This window comes from Haliaeetus albicilla, chromosome 2, assembly GCF_947461875.1.
Source record: "Haliaeetus albicilla chromosome 2, bHalAlb1.1, whole genome shotgun sequence".
In the NCBI taxonomy this organism is placed as follows: Eukaryota; Metazoa; Chordata; class Aves; order Accipitriformes; family Accipitridae; genus Haliaeetus; species Haliaeetus albicilla.
The window spans coordinates 78,064,888-78,089,654 of record NC_091484.1 but is presented as its reverse complement, the minus strand read 5'-3'; the positions used below and the strand labels follow the sequence as shown (position 1 = coordinate 78,089,654).

The following is a 24,767-nucleotide window of genomic DNA, read 5'->3' as shown; positions in this document are numbered from 1 at the left end:
GGTGTCCTGACTGCAGCTACTGAGGTGGAGAGCACTGGGAGTCAGGTCAAATCCCTTCAGCAAGTTTTTTTAGCCCCACCACTGCTGAAAGGGAGATATTCAGAGTTACAAGAACATGTTAATGGCACCTAAAGCCACAGCCTTGTAGGTTTTGATGAGACTATATTATATGACTCTGGAAAGGAAGGAGAGCTGGGACATCTCACAGCAATCTCCAGCATGAAATCACAGCCTCCACAGACCACCTTCTCCGTTTTCAGTCCCATCTGCTACACAGCCAACTCCAAAGAGTTGGGACAGGCCCTCAGGAACAACCAACCACAAGGATTAAAACAAATTTCATCACCCTGCAAAGCCTGTTTCACACGCCAGAGAGCTGCAACAGGAGTTCAGAGGCACTGAGCCTTTTAATCCAGAGGCAGAAAAGCTGTCAGCCAAAGCCAGACACCAGCTAAATCCGGGATATTTCTAATCCTGATCTCAGTGCTGTCTAGGAGCATCTGGTGGTGAGGAGAGGGGGAGACTTGTTGCTGGCCAGCACTCACTGGTGGCGTTCTCCGCTGCCCCAACTCTGTCACGAGGAATGACATTTTATGCATACACACGGGAACAACTGAGCTGGGGTGGTGATTCCTAGAATGCACAACTGGCTGGGCTGCATTTGCCTGGGAAACTGGAGACCCAGGTCCCCCATCCCAGCCCCAACCCTCCATCCAATCACACGGACAATAACAAGGCTTGAAGGCTATTTATAGCCTTACAGTATGTCCCCCTCTGAGGTTGGCGCAATGAAACACTGATCCTAGGCACCTGTGCTGGCCAATCTGAGGGATTTTAATGTTGGAGCAACTCTAGGCTAGGTACAGCCAAGAAGATTACAGGAGAAGGTGGAAAGCCCCTTCCTTTCCCTTCTCTTGCTGGGATGACGCAGCAATTGCAGACACTTCGTCCTTTACATCAGTCCTGCAGGGAAGCTTCCAGGCAGGAGGGTAAAGCTTCGTGGGAAGAACAAGGGGTAAAGAGCAGAGAGTCCTCCAGCAGAGAGGATAAGGATGGGAAAAGAAAAAAAAAAGGGGTCTATACACCCAAGCACTGTCAGCTGCAAACCCAGCAGCTCTAGGCTACACGGAAGGCTTCTGCCAGAAAACGAGGCTGAAGGGACTTTTAGGACTGAGGTCAGTCAGAGAATAAGAGCTGAACCCTGGTTCCCTGCCAGGTGTTTGTCCAGAGGCTTTTAAAGAAACCTGGCGACGGATGTGCTAGACTGTCCATGCTCTGCTGAACTGCAGCAAGAAAAGCATCCCTCAACCTGTTGTGGCAGCGTAAACCCCCTCCTCCTTGTCCAACCTCACATAAGCCTGAGGAACCTGTCTTTTCATCGCTTTGTAGTGTAAGACCCTCTCTTCCCTGTGGAAAGCCGGCAATTTTTGTCCCCACCTCGTGTTTTCTAGACCTGGACAGTCCTGTTCCTTTCCCTCTGGTCCCCCTCCAGTGGTTTCGCACAACTCTTGAAGCCCAGTGACAAAACCAAGGTATAGTCCCATAACTAAGACTTGCCCCTTCCAGCAGAAGGACCACTCCATGCTTTTTGCATCCAACATTCCTGTCTCCGCACCCAAGCGCGGCATCTTATTGCCCCCACGACGGCATGAACCCCCACCCCGAGCAGCCTGCAACGCACCTTCATGCCCACCAGGTTATTGTGGAAGTCCACCCTGGCTCGCAGGTCCTTGTTGGGCTTCCTCCCCAGGAACTCCTTGACGAACTTGTTGCTGTATTTCAGGTTGTCGCCGCAGCCGCCCCACTGCCAAGCTTCACGGTTCTCCAAGTCGGGGGCCTCGTCGCAGGTGCAACGCTCCATCCGCCCCGCGCTGCACGCCTTGGCCATGGCGTGCGTCAGCCCCGCGGAGGAGATGGCGTACAAGAAGGCTGTCTCCTTAAAACCTGCAGGAGAGAGGAGGCAGCGGCTTTAATTGCAGCCAGAGCAAGGGTTAAGAAAAGAAAAAAATGAGGGAACTGAGGGAAAACCCATTGTGAAAAGAGTCTGAGCGATGTCAAAGCGTGCCAAGCTCTACGCGCATCGCTGACGGTGGAGAGGACACAGTGGAGGTGGCATGAGCCAGGATTCAAGAATGCAAATGAAATCTGGCCGGCTCTGTGGCTGCCACTCTTCAGATAGTCTCTGCCTGAAAAGAGGAAGGCATGAGCAAGAGCTGGACAGGCCATGGAGGTACCATCACCGTGGTATAGCGATACTGAGGTACCATCACCGTGGTATAGCGATACTACTACCAAGGCGACACCAAACAGCAGGAACCCTGCTTAGACTTCCAGTCTGATGGTTGGGGTAGAAACCATGAGCACCCCTTGCTCTTTCCTCTCCTCCTGAAAAAAAAATAATTACTGGGTCCTACTCCAGTCCAACAAGATTGATAACAGAAGGCACCTGAGGGCAGGGAAGCACACAGCCAGCCTGTCACCTAACACAGCACCTTAAATGCCGCAAAAAAGCAGTTTACACATCAAACCTTTCATGTACAACCTCTTTTTACACCTCCATGCTCAGCTGCAGGGATGTGACAGCATCCGCTCCCCCCAGTAGGGAAACTGAGGCCCAGAGAGACCCATGATTTCGATCTGTATGATAAAAGACAGAAATAAAAAGCAAACATGCCCGTATTTATAGCTCCTCATTCTCCAGCTATGGAAGCTGTAAACGACTGCGTATTTGAGATGCAATTCCAGAACAGCTTTGGATCAGACTCAAGAAATCCCCCACTCAAAAATAACACAAGTGGATGGTGACAGTAGTGGATATATCTGTAAGCTGGTGTGTCAACCAAGGACATGCAGAGACACTGCCAGGTCATTTTTGGAACTGTTCCTTGGGAGGTTCATGGTAGTCCAAGCAAGCTCATGGGGTGCTACCCTGGCCCATCCCCAGAGCCTGCCTTCCCAAAGCACTCCCAAGTGTACGATGCTGAGCTTCAGCAGAACACAGATGAAAATCCAGCCCTGAAGACTGAGGTTTGGTCCTCCCAAGGGGGCTGAGTCAAACCAGATCTTGGTAGGAATTGTCCGACCACTCTACTGCTGGAAAAGCAAAGCAGGAACCTTTCCCTCACTGAAAGGAAGGTTAAAATAAAGAAGGCTCAACACCACACTCACCGAGGACACCATAAAGAGTGGTCACAGTTAAGAAACCCAATTTGGAGTTTTCCCCTCTTTGTTTTCTCCCTGAAGTTAGACTATGTCCTCTGGCACCCCAGAAACATCTTCAGCACTGCAAACACCCTCATCGGGAGCAGTAGGAGAATTCTTTACTTAATTCACACAAGAAAAACTCATGGGTATACGGACCACTGAACTCCTCCAAGTAGAAAATGCCTTCTAAACAGCTTTCATCTTTTGTAGGCTAGTTCAGCTTTTTCTAGGTTATGCCCTAGGTCAGACTGCCCGCGCGCCTGTCAGAGGGATGCCACTGCTAGAGACAGATGCTCCCAGATTGTAGAATTGGCCCCTTGCCACTGCTACGACTTGTGCTACAAAATGGAGAGGTACCAGTGTGGTAACAAAGTCCTCAGTGGAATAGGGCCCGTAAACCCTCCTCCGAGAGTGAGACACTGCAATTAGCAGCAAAGAGCCTGGATGTGGTCCGATTTAGTAGAAAGCCTCAATCTACAACCTGCTTGAAGGCTTCCTGCTACGAAGCACTGAATTCAGAGAGGTTGTGAAGTCTCAGCAGAAAGTCAATGCCGTGCAACCACAGTGCATACCAGGTTTGACAGAAAGCCAGGAGGAATGGCTCGTTTGCCAGGTTCTCCCCCTCCATCAATCTCCCCATCAGCTTCGGCTCTACTCCTCCCTTTCTTCATCACTGAAAGCTTCACAAATTCCCAGTGCCCATCAGCACGGGTATCATCTCGCCCACAGGCAGCTCAGGCGGCTTCCAAGCAAGTCCATGTGACATTTGGCTCTGGCCAGATTTAAAGCCATCTCCGCCATGCACTATTTGATTGCACCAAGATATTTTGTAACAAGATAATGAGCTTTAAATCAATGCAGGCATTCTAACCCCCGTGCATCGACAGCCTGCCGTCCACAGCTATCCAGTTTCAACCATTTCCAAAATTGTTCACGAGTATCCAAAGAGGATAACAAGTCCCTTAAACAATCCCCCGTTATTTTAAGAAACAGGCTGCATCAGCCCAAGTTGCAAACCAGCAGCCAGGCTGTTCTGGTGACCAAGTGTAAAAAGGGAGGGAGAAACTTTTCTTCAGTGAAACGTGGGGTTTTTGGTTTTTTCTTCTCTCCTTAAAAAGCTGCAGTGGTCCTGGAGGAGAGGAAGCAAGCCCACACCGACATATTTGAATAGCTGTGTCGTAGTGGGTGATACATGTGCCCCTTTGCCCTGGGGTATCGCTTGCTGCAATGCTGAACCAGGAACCAGCAGCTCCTGGAGAGGAGGAGAAAGATTTACAGGGCAGCGTGTTATGCCACCGGAACAACATCTGAAGGATTTACAGCATCGGTGGAGGGCAGAGATGTTGCAGGGGCATAAAACATGGAAGAATGAGACAGCAGGCAGAGCCTTGCAGCCCTCAGAGCTATCATTTATTACACAGGGTCCTGACAAGGGGTGGCGGGGGGAGGTTCTCCGTCGTGTTTTAAGGCAGCTCAACTTCAGGCTGCTTTGAAATACCCCTTGCCGAGGGCTGCCCACCGGGGCAGGCACATCTGAAAGAACAAGCTGTGGCCTCCAGGTGTCAGCATGAGAAAGTGCTTGGCTTTCCCAAGGCACCACTAACCCAGGGACTCCTCTGGCATGCGGGGATATTTTTAAATGTCTTGCAGCCCTGGCTGGACCTCTTGGGTTTCATAAGGACTTTCCTTGTTTCCAGCACAGTGACAGTGCACTAGTTAAGCCCCAGCGCTTCTGAATTACTCCTTCTCGCTAATTAGCAAGGGAGGGCGCTTTGCAAACCTCTGCTCTTATTTTTGAGCATGTCAGACCCTGGGTTTCTAGGTCCAGCTCAATCACTGAGCATAGGACTTTCTGGAAGTCACTAAAGCCCTCGAGACCTGTGCAAACTATCTGTAAAATGGTCCTGCTGCACCGTTAGCTGCAATCCAGAAATAAGTGGATTTTACTGGGAGGGTGCACACAACTGGACTATGAGGTAGCACAAAAGAAGGAGATAAAAGTAGGACCTGCTCCTCCAGTATGCTCGCTCTCAGCTTCTGGTCAAGCTGGGAAGCGGTGTGGGAATTACCCACCGCTCACATCCAGGGAGCTTTTCAGGACAGACGAACATTTGTGTGCTTTGCCCTGCAACTACGATAGGGCTCCCCTCGCCCCCACTAACAGGGCAGCACAGAACAGTCCTTTCTGCCTTATTTCCCTTAACAAGGCATTTCCTCAACTTCTTTCCTGAAAGGTTGACATTATGAGTAGGAAAAAAAAATAGAATAAAAAGAGAGGGGATGGGTTTGGGAACTTCAAGACCTTCTCCTCCAGAAACAGCTGAACTTCCAGCAGAAGCGAGGAGCGATCGCAGCTCCTTGGCTGCGGACACATGCACAAACACCTCCAGCCTCCAAGGAGAGAAGCCATGGCCAGCAACGGGAAGCAGACAGTACTAGTACAAGCACATAAATTACCACCATATAGCACATCCTTTGCCTGCCGTGCACTTTCACAGACGAGCTGAGCCTGGCTTGGTGTTTACCTTCTACAAGCTCTTTTTTGGACTTCTGGGGAGGTGGTGACCCACCACTGGCAAAGGATGCACCAGGATGACCGCTCTGCAAAATGCCAGGGACAGCTGATGGGTGCAGGGGATGCCAGCACCCCTCAGCTGAGAATTCCCCCCCCCGCTCACCTCTCTTTAGCAAGCTGGCCCGGTAGCGACCCTCGAGGGTGCAGTTCCAGCGCTCAAAGCGAAACTGGTACTGGCACTCCAGGGCGCTCATGCTGATGGCCTCCATCAGGGTCTCGGCCACGCCGGGGTCCCGCCGGCACATCCTACGCTGCTTCTTCTCCAGCTTCAGGCGGTCACAGACTTTGTAGTGGGCTTTGACGGCGGCTTCCTCCATTTCTGAGGTCAGAGGGAGGATGGTCAGGGGTTCGTTCCCCGTCAGCCTGCAGGGGAACAGAAGGGCACAGCAGTGAGGAGAGAGAAATACAGCCCGTGGTAGAACTGGGGGCGGCGGTGGGATCGGGGTCTCTTGGGCTGAGCACCCACGTGGACTTGCTGATGTCGGGGCAAGGAGGGATTTTACAGCGAGGCACCCTGCAGTGGGTGTGCAAGGTGGGAGCAAGAGAAGGGTAAGAAGTGATATTTGGATTTATGTTCTCTACCAGCTCTCTCAGAGCTTGTTCGGACATAAGACCTTGGCAATCTCCACCGCAGGACTGTGTTGAAAACTAAAATTGGAAAGAAATAATTGAAGGTACCTAACTGCATGAACTTGGGAAACTAGCAAAAATACAAGAGGGCTACAGCCAGTCTCCTGCACATAAAAAAAAAATCATTTTAGCACATCAAGCAGAGCCAGAACTGGCTTGGGAAGGGCTAGAGGATGATTCGTCCCACCAGAACCCTGACAGACACACTGAGAAAGCAAGTCCAGCCACCCTGCCCTCAGCAGAACAGATCCCGACACAAAACCTAGCGAGCCACAGCCTGAGGCTTGAGAGCAGGATACACTTTCCAGGCAACACTGCCAAAAGCTTTTACAAGGCAGAACGAGCTCAAAACCTAAAAAAAAATGACCCGAAGACATTCGTGTCCCATCGCCTTCTCCGAGCACAAGGTCCTTGACTCGTACAATGCTCAACAAAAGCAGCCAGCGGACCGTTCCCGGTGTCAAGTGACGAGCTGCTGGAAAAGGACCAGGCTGGCATCAGCCCCAGGGAGCAGAGAGGCTGCAGGAACATCTGCTGGGCTCAGGAGCAGTTTGTTGGCCAGGCTGCCTGCACCCCACTCTCCTGGCTCTGCCCTTTTTCGGCCAGGTGCCAGTCCACGCAGTCAATGGGAATCACTATGCAGGGTTTCGAAGGACCTGAAGAGACGTTTCCCTAGCCAAAAAGGAAGAATTGCTTAAAGCCAGAATTGAAAACATGCTGGAACATCGCAATCCTGCGCAGGAGAGCACGGGGATGGGTCGCAGGCTCAGGCATCACTGTCGCGGCAGGACCACTGGGGGAAGTGGGGTGACGGGCACAGGAGGGGAGCACACGCTCAGCCCCTTTCCTGAACACAGATGGATCCTGGAAACCCTTTAAAACCCCACCTGTCCTGCAGGAGCAGTAATTTGTCTTTTTTTTTTTTAAATTAGGATTTCTTTCCGAGTGGGATGCATCCTGCCAGGAGCACAGTCCCTGAGGACAAGCAGCTAGGATGCTTTAACTCCCAAACCTCCTTGCGCAATGGGTACAAAATCCTGACCTGAGCCAGAGCCAGCAACATCCAGTACAGATGCAATCATTACTGATGATTTAACAAGGTGATTTAACATCAGAGGAGGGAGAAGAAAAAAAAATGGCTGCGTTTGGGGTTTGGATTTTTAGGAGAAGAGATGGGCAGGGAAATGTTCTCCTTCATTTACCTTCAAAAGTATTAGGATTTTGCAAAAAAACCCCTGCAATGGTAAAAATGAAGAGTCAGTGATTTGTGGAAAATGTGGAAAAGTAGTGCAACCCAGTGTAACTTTCCCCCAAAATAGGTTTTTCTCCCCAAATTCTGCTTCCCAAAAGTGATAAAAACATCCAAAAGGCCATACAACAAGCTCCATCTGAAGCACTGGCAAATTTTAACCCTTGCACTTTCACTCTGTCTCCACTGGGAGAGAGCATGGACTTGGTCTCCACTGCTCCCCAGGGAGACGGGACTTCACCCAGTCCTGGTGCCTCATTAACCAAAGCTCCGAGCAGGTTTGTTCATGAGAAAGGTGGCTTGGTCTGAGCTTCACAGCAGTAAAGCCCTGTAACAAAATCTCCAGGACATTCATTCCTGGCCTTCCTCAATACTGGGCTCTGAAGGTTCATTCCTGCAAGCTTTCGCAGTTGGTGCAAGAGATACCCTCAGCTGGCAAAGAAGAAAGAAGGAGGCATAAAAACATTTTCTACAGCTCCCCCTCCCCGATTTACCTTTCCAACTAAGCAGGTACTGTTCAGCTAAATGTTCTGGAAAACATAAGCTCCAAGTATCATATGGCAGATGGCTATCACAGTGAAGAGGGATACAGGAATTGATCCTACAGCCGAGATTTCGGCAGAGCGATTGGTGATTTTGAACCCCTTCCCCACCCTCCCCCTTAGGTGCTTGGCTTTGAGATACTTCAAAGTATAGATTCCCACAGATCAGCCTTGCAAAACTCGCTGATAGCACAGCCCAATTGCTTGTATCTCCAATAAAACTCACTTAAATAGACAAAGTAAAGAGCTAGGGATAGGGAGAAGGTAGAAAATAGGATGTGCAGTACTGCACAACACCAGAGGACAGGCCTCCAGCAGCCACTTAGAACTAGTGGATGGAAAGTCTTGGGAAACAATAGAAAACTGAAGCATTAAATGGACTAATTGTCAGCAACATCCATTTTCATTGCTCTGTGCAAAAGGCTTATGCAGGAGTTCACCAGCTCTGATATCTGGGACACATCGGTAGTGGCCACAGCGAGCTGAGAAAGCTGGGCCAGCGTGCAGACACCCGCTTCACCCCTTCCTGAGAAAACAGCCCAAAGACAAGACACCAACGCGATATCCTATAGAGAAGGCAGAATACCAGCTTTTGCCACCTCCTGTCTCCTGACCCAGCTCTGCCCTGTCCTCACCCATTAGGGAAAAGGCGACATGAAAGTCCAAACTGGTAAAAAACAAGCCATGCAATGCACATGCTGAGCAGAGACCCATCCATCACTGCCTGGCTTAGTGCTCAGACTAATTCCACTGGCGTTCAAGCTGGTCCGAATCAGAGCAAAGCAAGTGAGTTAGGAAAGCATCTCCAGAAGAAGACAAGGACTCAGTTTAGGGGAAAGAGGCTTTTCCTAGCCAACAAGCAATAAAGCTTTTCCAGGTGAAGACCTCGATGAGCAAAAGCAGCACACACACACACGTTTTCCCTCCCCAGCACTGAACGTGTGCCCATTTCATCGGGGGGGGACACCGATGCAGCAGCCCCAGCTCCGCACACACGTTCCAGCAGCCCTGGAAAGAAGGGTGAGGTAGCACTTTTCAGAGCGTGGCATCAATAATAACCAAGCGCAGGCAGAGCCAAGGAGAGCTGGTGCCCCCACCTGAAATGCTGCCTCAGAGCTGCCGCTGCATGGAACCTTTATAATCCTATAAAGCCCTTTTATGCAACCTAGGCTGAGTGAGGTCCCGTAAGGCAACGGTGTCAGAGTCGGATGCTTTCTCAGCTCCTCACAAAGACAGAGCTGTTCCTTCCAAGGAAATTTTTCACGGGAAGCGGGGGGGTGTTTTTTATTTTATACACACCCGATCCACAACTGTTACAATTAAACTGCCAGCCAGCACTCTGTGCAATCGCATTATTTCGGATCGAGGGAACTGAGCTTGAGAGGAAGGTGTGTTTGTCCACTAGGAACCTGGAGAGAGACCAAACAGCTCATTGCACACAACCCAGGAAGCTTTAACTCTCTGGAAATTAACTCTGGCCTCTGAAAGCAATATGAACCTACAAAGTCAAGAGACTTTCTGCTTCAGACTTTGACCTACTCTTCTGTGCACCTTGCCTGACTTCTGCTCCGAGTGGCACCCTTGCACTGTCCAGACCTCAGGAAGGACCTGGTTGCTCAGTGCCGTACCCACCAAGCTGAGAAGAACCTTTGCAACATCATTTGCACTATTCTCCTTCCAGTTCAGTCTGTCTCTAGTTTGAAGCCAGGAAACCAGAAGGTTTATTATCACCAGATGTAAATAGCAAGACCTATCTGGTTCGCACGTAGCATTACTAGTGGCATTTGGCTGCCTTGGTTGTGAACTTCATGTCAAACATTGCTAATTGCTTTGCTCAAGTTTAGACTCCAATCAGCCAGGGTTGGGAGTGATCCCAAACACAGCCCCTGCCACTGCACGACTCGCACTGATAGCTGCATAGCCAAGTTTTATCTGTAGAACCATGGAATTACTGCCCTTCCAGAGAGGCAATTCATGATGGGTCCCTGTTTTCAGCTCATCTCAGAAGTCAAGTGTTTTTATTGCCTCGTCAGCTCACTCTTCCCTCAGTGTCCCTGTAGTTTCCCTTGTTTAACTGGGGATTTTCCTGATGAGAATTTGAGGGGGACAAGACAGAAGGCAGGCGCCTGCACAGACCTGTGAGTGCACTCGTTTTTGACATGCTCAAGAGTTTCCTTTGCAAGTGCCGCCAGAGACACAAGCCAAGGTGAGCTGCTTTCCTGCAAGGAAACGCCTCTGCTATACCCGCCTGGAACGACAGCCCTGCTGAAATATTGCATTCCTATCCCGGCACTTCCTTCTGTCGGGAGATTTATCTTTGGTACATCTGTACAATGGCCGAATTGATTCTATTTTCACTTTTTACATGAATGTTTTCCCTGCAGTATTGCTATTCTTCCAACCCTTTTTCTTCTTTCTTCCACCACTTCTTTACTTCCTTTTAATAATTAAAAAAAGTTTCTGACAAGTTGACAACTTAAACACCAGCCTTGTCTGCAATACCTAAATTAATGACTCCACAACTCAAGGAGTCAGACTGAGTTATGCTGGGCACCAGGCCTATATTATTATTTTTTGCATCCAACAACCTTCAGTTGCCCTCCCTCTCTCTTCCACCATGAGACTCCTACACTGTGAAGAAGCTTTCCTAAATCAATTTACCATGGTGTCCCCATCCCACAAAGGCTAGCTGCTGTTTGAAGTATAACAAGCCAAAAGTCCAAGAAAACTGTGAATTCCATGGTGAGTGATGGAGACTTGGTATTTGGAGCAAGAGTTGGCCATTGAAGAATCAACTATCTCATTCTGCACTGTGTTGTTTGGATTTAAGTGTTCACAGGTCCAAGTGTCACCATTGTGCTCACACTAACTCTACGTACTTTGGAGGAAACCATCTGAAGAGCACCCACCAACCTCAGCTCTGCTCTTCCCAGAGCTGTCAAAAATACTGGTGTATCCTCAAATCGTTTGGTGTCAGAGAAGGCTTTCTCTTCTTTGCTACTAAATAATTAGTTCTCTATTTCTTTTCTACCCCTCAAAGTCTGAGCTAAGTATTTTTGCTCCAAGACACATTGCTCACCCCAGCATTCAGGCATTCATGTCTATTGCTGCCTTGCTTAGGCACAAAATCTAAAGCCACACATGCTAGTTTCAGAATTCTCTGCCATTCTCCGAGCTACAAAGCCAGGGGTTGCCTACTTTGGCTTATGCATACACACACAAAAAAACCCCATATCTCCTTAAGTCCTTACAAAAAAATAACACAAGGTATTCTCCAAACCTCAGCAAGGATTTCTTGGCTTCCACATCTCAGCAAGTGTTAAGTCCCTCCATGAAGATTGCTCTGTTAGAGTTACTCCTAACTCAAATCTTCCTCGATGTAATTTTTCCACCGATCTCCTCTGGCATGGTGCTGTGACATTGTGGGGGTCGAAGAAAGTGACTGGAGGAAAAGTGTTTCTCCCAGTCTGGGAAAGTGTAGACCATCCAGGGCTTTACAGGACAGAGCTAAACAGCCTACACTCCACCTAGAAATCAAAACCAGTTTTGCTAAAACTTCATCTATCCTGGCACTTTGCAAAGCTTCCTCCCCTTATCATCACCCACAGATCACTGCCCTTTATGCACATGCTAGTTCTTTTCCTTCAAGGTGATTCCCAATCAACTCTCTGCTTGGTGCTCACCTCCTTTTTTTTTTTTTTTGCTCTCCATGTCATGTCATTCTCCATAAACAATGGTGGCTTGCTGCTGGAGACCATTAAACAAAGCAAAAAAAAAAACATTTGGAAACTCAAGTAATTGTGATGAGAAAAGCTGTATTTGTTAAGTCCCAATTGCTATTTTGATCCTTATCTTCCTCTCAGTAGCACAGCACGCACCCCAAAGCTTTCAAAGGTGGGCTTCTTTAGTCAACAGTGCCCAAATCTCAGTTGCAGCTTCTACTTGCAAAGAAACAAGTAGCAGTCCCCACCACAGAGACCACTACAACATTACACACTTCCACCAACACGTGGTAGGAGCAATAGGGCCTTGCAACCTCACTGCACACAGGTGGAAAGCAGCCATACCCTACGCTCATTCTCCAACAGAAAGTATGTTTCACAGAGGGAAATGCCTTCAAGTCCTTGGATCTGCTTCCAAGTGGTGGGACTTAGGATAGAGAGGAGAAGACCTACAGCATGGGGGAATTTCCAACCCAGTAGGTCCCACTTACCAGGGAAGGAAGCGTCAGTCTCCATCAGATTGCTGATGCAGTATGCTCAAACAGATTTATTTGTTTTTAGGAGACAGAAAGGTGTGGATTCTTGTAGGCTTCAGTCATTGAAACTTGTCTTCAATCACTCCTCTACCTGGATAGATCTATATAGTGGTTTCCTTTGGGCCTCTTCTCTGAGCATCTTGGGCAAGGGGCTGGAAGAATGGGCACATAAGGAACCTGGTACACATACCTGACAGGCTCTCAGGTCCTATCAAGAGTTATTTCCAGCATCCAGCAAAAAGAGAAACAGCAGCTGCTTCTGGAAGAAAGAATTTGCTGGTGCAAATCTCCAGCTCTTCCCTTTCCAACACCGCTTTCCTGAATGCTTCTAGCACTCACAGCAGCCACTCTGATCCCAAAATCATTAAGCTCTTTTCAGGCCCAGGTGTTACCACAGAGATAATTTACGTCCGATTTTAGCCTTAGCTGATGTTCACAGAGAAGTCAGAGGACTTCTCCCAGGCTGCTGAACACCAGCAGTCCAAGCAAGTGAAATCTCCCCAGGCCAGCTGTCCTGCATCGAGAAGGGAGCTGGAACCCAACTCCCTTACAAAGGAGCTGTCACATTAGTTCAGAAGGGATTTTTCTGTGAATGGGGCAAGACACAGATGGTTGCCTCCCAGATACAGCATGGTTGCTGCATGGATAAATAAGCTTCCATGAGATTTCTTGCCAAAACATGCCTCAACTTCTCCTGTACAAATTACCAAATAAGAGTTTGGCACATAGTACACGAGGACAAAATTTAGCAACCAAATGAGAAATGCTTCAGTGAATGAGCAGGGAATACGTGACTCGGGCCAGATGTGGAGGGCTGGAGATGTTCTCCTTACGGTGCATTCCTATGTAGGACCTATGGGACCAAGATGCCATGGGGAACAGCTATTTTTGCACTGTGGCAATCAGAAGCACCACAAGCAAATACTTCAAGCTGCTGCAGCATTTCCCACTCCTGCAAGGCAGAAGACCCGCACAGGTTATGAATTACAGCCAATAGCACTCTACCGAAGTAAGGAAGCATTGCCTTCCCTTCTGCCTCACTCTCCCCAGGGGAGGAGGGCACAAGCAATCACAGAGAAACCCCACAGCAGGGGAAGGAATCAAATTTGGGTCTTTCAGCCCTTGGTGGTGTGCCCGAACCACAAGGCTGAACTACCTCTCCTCCTTTCTCCCCCCCTCCCTACAACAAACCTTATTCAGGAAGTTTCCAGTTCACCAGAGCAAAAGACATTTTTATTTTAGGTAAATATCTAAAATTCACCAGCATGGGAACGATACAAGGACAGGACAAAAATCAGGACCAGCTCTACAGGCATTTGCAATACTCCCTTGCAATTCCCATGACTTGAGCTGAACGGTTCCCAGCACCAAAACACCTTTAGAAAACACTGCTGGCTTTTTGAGGAGGGGGTGTTCAGTTTTTACAACTCCGTGACTATTAGCTGCCCTTGGCTGGGAGGTCCCAGGTAGTCTGGCCCCAAGAGCAACCGAATTCCAGTGGAACAACCCATTTTGTTGGTAAGCGAGCCGAGGTGGAGAAAGGAGGCGGGGAAGGGGGAGAAGAGGAGGGGAAGGTTGTTTCCTCTCCCCTTCATCCTCTCAAGAATGAAACAGCAATCAGCAAGATTTACGAAGGATTTTCAAACCAACTTAAAACCGGCCGGTGAACCGCGGTGCCAGTGGAATGCACGGGCCAGGCAGCAATAGGGGATTTCACTCCTGATTTAAGACAGCATTAGCTTTGCCCTTGGCAGCCTGTGCCAGGAATCCCCCCCCTACCAGGGACCCCCTCCCCAGCTGGACAACTCCGGGACCCCCACCCTGCAAACCACTGCTGCTCCTTATCCCGGCCACTGCTTTTTTTTTTTTTTTTTTTTAGTTTAACATCATTTCTTTTGGCACGACTCCCACTAGACTGTAGGTAATGTGTAGCTGCGAGTTTTGGGGCAGGGAAGCAGTTAAGTGGGGAGCAATGCGATGGAAGATAAAGAAATAAGCTCAGAGAAAAAATAAAAGGCTTGTTTTAACCCATTTAGCTCCACACGGTATGGAGGAAGGAAAGAGGGGGTTTCAGAATATTTTCCATGATAGGATGAATTGGTCAGAGGTGCACACGTGCACAATATATGTGCCCTATAGTAACACCTCTTTGCAGAAGGAAGACAAAACTTCCATAAGGTAGGGGGTTTTGTTTGATTGTCGGTGGGGGTTTTTTGGTGGTTGGTGTTTTGATTTGTTTAGGGGGTTTTGTGGATTGGGGTTTGGGGGTTTTTTTGGGGGAGGGGGAATGTTGGTTTTTTTCCACACTGCTGAAAATCCTGCCATCCCAGGATCTCAGATCCCTGCTGCAGTAAAAAACAGCTCAGCTCCATCCCTGACATGGGGTTAAAGTAGATAATATTAATCTAGAATTGGGCCTAACTGCTCTCCATAACATAGAAAACAAGCGACATTTTTAGATCACACTTATAGAAAATACACATAGCCGTCCCTCCCCTTGCCTTGCTTTTGAATAGTTTTTGGTGGGATGGAGGACCAGAAGACGACAGACATAATGGATCACACAAAAGGAACACCGCAAAAGAATTTATCCCAGATTTTAGACAGCAGACCAAAGGAAATGGGCCAAGTGTTCAACGGCATGACTTTCTTGCAACAAAGAGTTGAGCCATATGCAAACTCTGTAACATCTGCTCCTACCATGAAGCCCGAATTCCTAAAAGCCAGAAAGTCATCCGTGCGATAAACCTGCAGCAACAGGTTTGTTTTGATGTTCCAAGCAAAAAAAAAAAAAATTCCAAGTTCACAGCTTTTCTCAGTAACTTCTCTTGTCTGGGGAGAGTTGCACATAGCAAAGGATATCTAGCATTTGAAATCTAAACGAAGAGGACCAAAAAAACCCATAGATATTTGTTGTGCTTTTTGCACTGCTGTTACTTTATATTTATTCCAGCAGGTTTACAAAGGCAGCATCGGAAAGCGTCACTCATGGGGTAAGGGCAGTCCTAGTTCCCAAAACACCCCCCATGCATCCTTCTGGCTCTTCACAGCTCAGGCTACTGACACGAAGCCTAACCAAGTCCTGCCGATCTGCCCAAGGCTGGGAGCTCTACAGGGAGCACTTTGCTCAGGGCAACGCAGGGATCAGACCTTTTGACTCAGGCTAGGCGCAGCATTAAAAAAAAATAATAATAATAAATGCTAGACACTCCGAGAATGGAGCCTTTTTTTCCAAACAGCGCATCATTAAACTGCAAGGCTCATTGCCACCGGATATTGTGAAGCCCAAAACTATGAATAGATTCCAAAAAGGGATTAGACAAATTCAGGAAAGGGAGGTTCACCCAGGTGGGTGATGAAACATGAAGGCTTGAACGTAGCCTTTGGCTCAGGAAGCCTCTAAACCGCTGGCTGCCAGGAGCGAGCAGGGCACGCCAGGAGACACATCACTCGTCCCACTTCTCCTTGGCTTCCCCAGATGCCCATGCCCGGCTGAAGAAAACCTTTGGTTCAACCCCACACGGCACTTGTTATGTTCTCAGCACTGGAGACAGGCACCTGTAAGATGCGCTGCAAGACCTCGCTTCGGCTGCAGCCCTTAACCCACCCGCGCTCTCCAACCCTCCGGACGGGAGCGAGACCCGACCCAACGGTGCCAAGCACACACCACGCACCAACACGTCGCAACGCCGGGTTGATGGATTTCCTACAACCAGGGCACCCCACTCTTCCCCCCCCCCAAGAAGCTCGCGCCGCCGCGCTTACTTTCGGCGACCCCAACCTCCGCCGTGCGGGCGGCAATCCTGCCGCATCCTCGGCGAGCTTCCCACCCACGGCAGCCCTCCGCACGCCGGGACGCGGGCATGCCTCGCACGGCTCCAGCGACAGCGCGGCCAGCCATGTGTTAGTGTCAGTCTCTTCCCACCCGCCCCTGCCAGGGAACGCATCTGACTGGGTAATGAATCGCCCGTTTGTCTCCCTAACGCCTCAGCCAGCCCTTTTGTTAAATCTGGGGAGATGAAGGCTTGACGGCTCCGCAGCACGCATCGTAGAGCGGGACTTGGCCCGTTCCTTTCCCCCTCCCCGTCCCGTCTGTCGGATAAATCGTGCTGTCCCTCCCGAACACTGCCCGGTCTGTTCTCGGCAGATGCTGCAGTTACAGAGCTGCCCTTGCCCAGACCACAGAGATTGGCAGGCAGGGAAGAAACTCCTTGTAGCCAACACAGCAGCTTCCCTGGCTGCCTGGAGATATCCCTATGCACACACTCAAGCAGCACAGCGGCTACGGAGAAAAGAAAGTTTACTCTCCAGACGACACAGATCTCGGAAGCTGGGGGTTTGAAATCGAACCTTGGAGGGAAAGCACGGTGAATGCAAAGAGCTCCTCGAGTTCATTGGGACAGAAAAACAACTGGGGAATGAGCTTCCTCCTCCCTCCCCAGCCCCAGCTTTTATATTCAGGACCTGGAGGTCCCAGCTGGAAGCAGAGACTGGCTCCTAATCAACTTCTGGACAAATGACAGCTTCTAGAAACAAGCATGTAGATTCAGGCAGAAGGGGGTTTCATCTCCCCCTCGCCTCAAAACATTTTACCCAGCCCCTATTATATATCGCACGGAGGTCAGCTCGTGGAGTATTTAGATGGTTGGGCGGTTTGACACCTCATCTGATCTATTTTGGGAGCAGTTTACGGCTCTGCAATTCCTCCCCTGCACAGCAGCGATAGCTTTTCCACTCTAATGTCATATTATCCTCGCGGCAGGTTTAAAAACTAAACAGGTGAAAAAACAAACTTTCTGGGCACTGGAGAGAGCAGGATGCACGAGAGACGCAGTATGGTGATGGGATGGTAGAAGTTTATCCTCATTCTGAGCCCCAGCGGAGATTGTGGGAATGAACTGGGAACATAGAGGCTGGTTCCTTACAAAACTCAACAGGAGGATACTCGAAGGCTCTTGCATCAAGGTCATCCCATGACAAAAGGTGTCTCATGAATTTCTTTCTGAAGGAGCTTTGCAGTCCTGAGGTTTTACAAGCTTCAGATGAAACTTCAATGGTCAGGTCTCCAGCTAAACAAACTAGCTCTGCCCAAGGTTTCAAACTCATCACATAAGGATAAATCACCAGTGCAGGAGACGATACTCTTGCTGATGTATCCTAGAACAATTTCCTAAGAAGCCAACCAACATCCAACCTTACTGTCTTCTGCTCCAGATGCAAGGGCCCTGCATGGTCCTTCCCTGACTGCCGTCCATTGAACAACATTGCTCTTTCCCTTGATCTCCCCCAGCACCCCAAAACCCTGCTCCTCCACACCACAATTTGTCCCAGCAAGAGGAAGAGGGAAAGAACAAACCATGTGAACATCTGCCATCAACCTCCCGATATCCATTCACCACTATCAAGACAGACCCAGGTCCCACACCATTATAAGAACGGTGCAACCCTTCCTCAAAGGACTGAACCCATGCACGGTTTTGTGGAAGGGAAGCGGATGCTGTAACAGTGGCTAATCACAGGTGATGAATAAATTAATATTGAGAGCCAAGATGTCTTTAACAGACCTGTGCTGCTGGCAGGAGCCTCACTTACCTTCTGAAGGTGACCAGACTACAGAATATTAGCAAGGACCTCAGCCACACCTACCTTTGCCAATACTTTGGGTGAATACCCTCAGAATACTTGGTGACTTCAGCACATACTTTTTTTATGATACTATATAGAATCTATATGAAGAGAGTGTCATATTAACCAAAATACCATAGCCCAGGGAGAGCCAAAGTTTTATTCTATGAGTGATGCTGAGCAGACAGGACTGCATATCACCCATCTTCAAAGCAAGGCATCTGTGCTCAGTAATTAAAAGAAGAATCCTTTATGCACTGTATTAAAAAGGCATGTGGGGCACACTCAACCAACCAGTATTTAGGAAAGCATTTCCTTCCTGTATCGATCACCCATCCATCCAAGTAAGTTGCATTAAAAAGGCAGGGGGGAGTACAACAAGCCAAGTGTTATACATAGCAAATTCTGATTAGATTATGAAACTTTAAGAAGATCTTAACAAGTGGACAGTGTGCATTTTACATAATTAGCTTGTTACTTATAAATACCTTCCATAGTGCCAATGGCAGATTTTCACCACCTAAAATAGCCTAAAGCTGTTGGATTCAAGAACTCCTTCCATCCCAATTTAGATCAACTCAAATACAGAAACCACGAGGTGGTTTCTTCACACCAAGATTAAGAATTGAATCGGCTCTTGTGCGCCTGGATGTTGGAAGGGGTAAAAGATTATAGAGGGCAAAGACATATTATGTCACACTGTACCTTGCCAGCCCAGTCCTCACTGAATGTGAAAGCTGTTCTTCACAGTGTTTTGACAGATTTCATGTTACTTTGTGGGGGATAGAGCTTCACTTTAAGACTGGACATAAAGATGCAGCATTGTGGGATGCCACAGCTGTATCCATATTCATTCAGAGCTGCTTCCCAGCTCCATGAGACTTATGCTTATGAAGCTGGGACTGTTTCACCGCAATTCCAAGAACGAACTCAGGGCAAGCCTTAAGTTGCAACCACTGCCTATAAAATCCGACCTCAGAAGTAGCAGACCAGGTAAGGAAGCCACATGATTTGCAAGTTGCTCATGCTGGACAAGGAAGTCCCAACAAATGCAGAGCTACACTATGTCATTCCTATGCCAATCTCTACACCACTCTTTCCCAGTGCCTGCAGACATCTAAAGGGAGAAACATTTTCCATTCTAAGTAAAAAGTGCAAGAAAACATGCTAGAAAGCATCTTGAGGAAAAGGTGTCCCATGGGAAGAGAATGCACAGGCTTAGAGCTATCCCAGCATGCAAACATCATCCGAGACACTGTCAACCAATTTGTGCAAGTTCCCATTTTCTAAACCACCCACCAACAGCTAGCAAAACAAGCAGAGCAGAAAGACAGTCCTTAAATCATTGATTACCCCAAAACACCGTGGAGGTAAGCTATGAGCTCTATGAGTGCCTACTACATGATGCCCTATCTTCACCTACTGAATAGCATTAAGAGGTATATAAAACTGCCATGGTGTGACACTGAGCGTGGCCTTTCAATATGTCATATAACAGCCATTTCCAAGGACTGAAAGGCAAAATAGTGTCCATGTATCTAACACAGCGTACAGCCCCAAAGAACTTGAGGAAAAAGGAAAATACTTCCCATTTCCATTTGTCTTAATAGTTTTACTCCTTAGACCCCGGAAATGTCACTGGGTCCACCCTCTTCAATAAATCTACAGTGCAGGATTGGAATCTTTACCTTTGAAAAGATTATCAAGTTACAGCTGAATAAATGGCATAAGGTTCAGCTGACTGTGAGAATCTATAGCGAGGTCAGAAGCTCCAACTGAGAGATGTCCCATTAATCCACACATTTAGGGAAAACCAACAGAGAAGAACAAAAACCAACCAGTGCACTTTCTGCACTCAACTCTACAAGAATGATCCAGGTTGATATTCTGTCTTACAACAAACTGTTTGTGTGGTCTGAAAATACACGATCCATCTTCCCAGTCCAGGCCTGGATGATCAGTTTTTCCCAGATTCATAAAGGCATTTAGCCAACATCTCGTTTGAAATAATTATGATCTATATCCCTAAACTCTTGAATTCAGGATGCTTTAGAGTCCATCTGTGAAATGGAGATGAAGAGCTTTGAAAGTTTATCTAAATTATTCCTTGTGAACTCCTTTGAGAACTGTAAGTGGAAGAAACGAAAAGAACAAAATTGTTATACACAAACAACTTGCAATGCAGCAACTCGGGGTCCAGGAAACATCAGCATAATTATGTGCATCCATTAGCAAATCAATTCTATCTAAAAAGTTTATGTGGCCACACTCTGCAAACAAGCACTGCATGAGACAGATATTCTTTTCCAGATTCCCATCTTGTCTTCGTTCCCTCAGGACAACTAGATGGAAAGAAGGCAGTGGACCATGGGAGGAGCAAACTGATCTTATAAGTACCATTTCTGAGATCCAAAATTCATTCTAGCAGGGCCATGATAGAAGGCAAATTCAGTGAAAGAGCTTTTACAGTTGTTCAAGTCCTTAGCATGCCTCTTTTTCCAGGTACTGAGTCTTTGGGTTTCCCTAGTGTGACAACTAAACATGGGATGACCTATAATAATTCTAAGTACTCAGAAGTTATGAAAAGAAAGCTGAATTTCAGCATCAGAAGGGATGCTGTAGATAAGTGGACTCTTGATAGCCTTCTCTTTGAGCTGCCTCTCAGCATCCTAAAAACACCCACGAGGAACCAAATGGGTTTTCCATTGAGTACAGAACCTGGATAATGTGTTCTAAACAAGCCTTGGGGCCACACGGTTAACGAGAACAGTAAAGAGAAATATTTAGTAATTGCCCATTCACTGAAAGAAGCAAGGATTTTGCAGAACAAAACTTGCGTGCAAACAAAATTCCACTGCAGTGTGCATGCACAAAGGACATGATTTAGATTACTCATACAGCTCACCTCTGAAGTTTCCCAAATTAAACTGTGAAGCCTTACATTAGAAGGTATCCCCAGATACTTTAGGTGCTGGCATTTAATCACATTACTTCTGGATTCACTTGCAGATGCACTTCAGTAGTTAATGCTCAGCTTTCACATTTATTTGCCAGAAACTCTGTTCAGCACTACAAGGGACAAGCAAATTCCAGGGGCTCCAGCCTATACCTGGGGGGGGGGGTATATACACATCAGGGAAATCCTGTGGCACGTATAAACAATCGGATGATAAATCTATTTGTCCCAATGCTCTAGTGCAGGTGGAATTTGTCTGATGTGGAATACTACAAAAAGGAAAAGAAAAATTAAAACACACATTGGGCATATTCTGTAAGCAAGACAGCTTTGCTGTAAGTTTTAACAACCTGTATCTTCCTTTTCAGCTTAGCCCTTCATATTCTAACGTGATCAGTAATAAAGAACACCAAGAACCCCCTCCCTGGACTACTCCATCAACAGATGCTCATTAGAGCTAATCACAACAAGAGCAGCTCCAGCCTGAAATGGAGTTTCCATCTGTCTTCAAAACGCATGTGGGCTTGCTTTACAATTCCCACATCCCACCTCTTTCAGTGGGTCTGGAGACTGAGTCATCATCCCAGGATGATACAGGGCACAACTACATGGAACCCATCAGAATTAGAGCCAATAGGTCAAAAACAATAAGAAAAATAAAATCAGAAGGGCCTAACTTAATTTCCAAGTGTCACAAAGGTGTTCAGCTGTACAGCAAAATCTCAAAAAACTATGAATAATGATACTGGAGCAAGAGTACAGACTTGTTTCCTACAAAAGAAACAACTTGCCTATGAATAAGTCTCCCCAGCAGGTTTTCTCACCATAGGGGATAAGCAGGACCAGAGCTGTCCGCTCAATACTAGATAACACACAGAAGACAAAAGTCAGGGCAAAAGAAGTTAAAAGCTGGCTGAACCCCACTTGCACTCCAATTTTGTGTGAGTTATGTTTTCCCTTGAATCCTGTGGCAAAGCATATTTGAAAGGAAGGGTATGAATGCAGGTTGAAGGGAAATAATGAGGAGACTCAAGGAAGTTTAAGTTTAAACAGGTACGTACACCAAGATGAGATATCTTTGGCTTCTTGTACAAACCGAACTAGAATTCCCAGAGCTTTAAGCAAATCACTGCACAACAGTGCTGCTGAAGCAGCAGCTGAAACCCTATAGCACTGCCACAAAACTTGGCTACGTCCTTCCCTTCGGTTTTACGTCCTTCCCTGGTAGATGGTATCACATTCCCCATCCTCTTTCTTCGTCTGCGCTTGAGACTTTCCAGTTGGCCGTGTGTCAAGAAGACTGTCCCACCCCCAGCCTTGGTCCCTCATCCCTACAGGAGCGTGTGTCTTCTGCCAAGCCTTCCACCGACCTCCCCGGCTCCCTCCAGCCCTCCCTGAGGTTACGGAGGCATCCAGCATCCCCTGACCTGCATCCCCAAGGGACGCTAACCCACAAGTCTCACACCTCACTTCCTTGAAGCCCCACGAGCGCTGGTTACACTTGCAATTCTGCAGGCTGAACCACAGGAACAAGAGTGGCAGGATCTCACTTGCTTTGCCAGCTTTCTCTCCGCCACAATCCCCAGAGCGACGTTTGTTTTCTCGGTGGTGGAGAAAGGAATCCCTCTAGTTTACCCCCCTCCAGCCCCAAAATAGCAGCGGTTGAAAGTGCCCCAACAGCGTACAACTTTCATACGCAGCTGGAGCAATAAGCAATACTGAAACTAAAATCAGGGAAAGACATTTTCTTTTATAGCAAAGGAACAACCAGGAGACATGAACCTTTTTTGGTTGTTGCAGGCTGACTAGCAGGTCTCAGGACAGAAGGGAGCAAGAATAACCCATCCTAGCACACAACTATTGCTATTACTTATCATCAAAAAACACTATTTGTATTAATTTCTCCCACCCTGTGTCAAAGAGTTTAAGTACTCAAGACTAGTTTCCTAGGCTCATGATTTCCCACCCAGCTTTCTGCCAAAGGATATCCATGTTGATAGTCTTGACATTTCAATAACAAACTCTGATCTATTGTGGAGCTGTCAAGAAGCAAAATCAACTTTATCAAAGCAAACGGCAGCTTCGGGGAGGAAAGTAAGGCCCAAATAACACAAAGATGAGAGGAAGCCTTTCTACCGGAGCTCTGTAACATGATTTCTTTCTGAATCAAAAGCATTCTTCACACTGGAATTTTCCTCCAAGTTAAAGAGGGCTTGCAACTAATTAAAAAAGCCCTCCAAGTTTCCAAAGTATTTCAAGTGATAAAACCAAAGTTACAGCCTGAAAATAAATCATAACAGTAATATGCACACACTTGAGAGAAAAAAAACCAGATATAAACCTACACTGGAAAAATCTTACACTTAGTGCAGCCAAAATGCCAGTTGATACATGTCACATTTGGGCGCTCCAGGCAACGCTATCACAATGGCTAATACAGGCAGGCAGAGCTCCAAGGCGAATGTCCAAAGCCCAAGAGGACACACAGATGCTCCCTGGAGCCTTAGAGAACAGTGATGGCATCTCAGGCCTTTTGCTGAAGCTTTCACACGCGTTTAGCATCTTGAGCAGCAGCGCAAGTCAAAGCAAGGCTACGACCTTTCAGACGCTGTTACCGGCTAATCCTTCTTGAAGGAGGGCCTCAGAAAACATTTAGATTGAAGTATCCACGAGATTAAGATGTTTATCCATCTTGTATTTTGCACATTTGTGATTTCAGTATCTCCTGGCTGCAAGAGCTCAGGAGGACCAAGGGCCAAGAACAAAAAAATGACTAAGGCGAAGGGAAATGATAGCAACGCTACCAAATGCTTTGTATGTTTGCTAGAAACCTGTCATCAATCTGCAAATAAAAGAGTAAAACAAAATTAAGGGAGATTTTTCCCCAGATGGAAATACCTTGTGCAGCTGAGCTGACAGATCTATTGGGCATATAGAACTACGAGCATAATGTGCGAGGTGCTCCCTGCTAAGACTTTCCAGGTGTTTATATCTGGCTTCAGCCAGAAGTGCCATAAACCCCTTAAGATCACGCCAGCCTATCAACAGCCCGAAGCTGTCTCAGCACAAATCCTAAGGTCAGTTAACCCCCACTGTGGCTGGAGATACTGCGCTAGCGACCGCATGCGGAGACGAGGGTCTTCCCCTCAACCCACCCCAAACTGCAGGGGAGTTTGACACCAGAGTCCCCACGGGGAAACCTCACGGAGACACTCAAATCCCTGAAGGATCACGCTGATCTTTTCCAAGTACAACTTGCAGCATGGGAATGAAGGTCTCCAAAGCAGCTTTGGCCATGGACCACAGAAAAAACATGCTTTGTGTGACTGCAAAGTGGAGAAAAGTTTAGGTAACACAACAGAAGGGAGGAGGAAGGCACTGCAGCAAGAAAAGAGCATTCCTCACAACGTGCATGGAGTGAGGAGGACAGGGGTTTATGGCAAGACAACAAGGAAAAGCCTTTCTAACTCAGTTTATTCACCCTAGAATAATGATTGTTTGCAGAGTCCACATAGCACAGCCTGCAAACTCCAGGGTTAGGAAGCTCACACCACACATCTTTGGTCACAGACGATGAGACGTTGCTTCGCTCCACCACAGCAAAGCCACACCGAGCTACAAGGGTGCTGCAGAGTCGTGCCTTTGAGTAGGATGCTGCATGGCAGGAGCTGCATGAGGGCAGGGGACAAGTTATCTGGTGTTTCTATGAAGTTTCAGGGCTCAATACC

At 47.7% G+C, this 24,767-nt stretch overlaps 1 protein-coding gene across 1 annotated transcript in view; it reads right to left on the bottom strand.

Annotated features, from left to right (window-relative positions):
• Positions 1-24,767, bottom strand: part of WNT9A (Wnt family member 9A) — a 61,012-nt gene that overhangs the window by 17,742 nt on the left and 18,503 nt on the right. Inside the window, exons 2-3 of the mRNA XM_069778377.1 lie at positions 5,883-6,142; positions 1,682-1,944 (exon numbers count right to left, since the gene is read on the bottom strand). Coding sequence (XP_069634478.1) covers positions 1,682-1,944; positions 5,883-6,142 — 523 coding nt within the window. The remainder of the gene's footprint in view (positions 1-1,681; positions 1,945-5,882; positions 6,143-24,767) is intronic.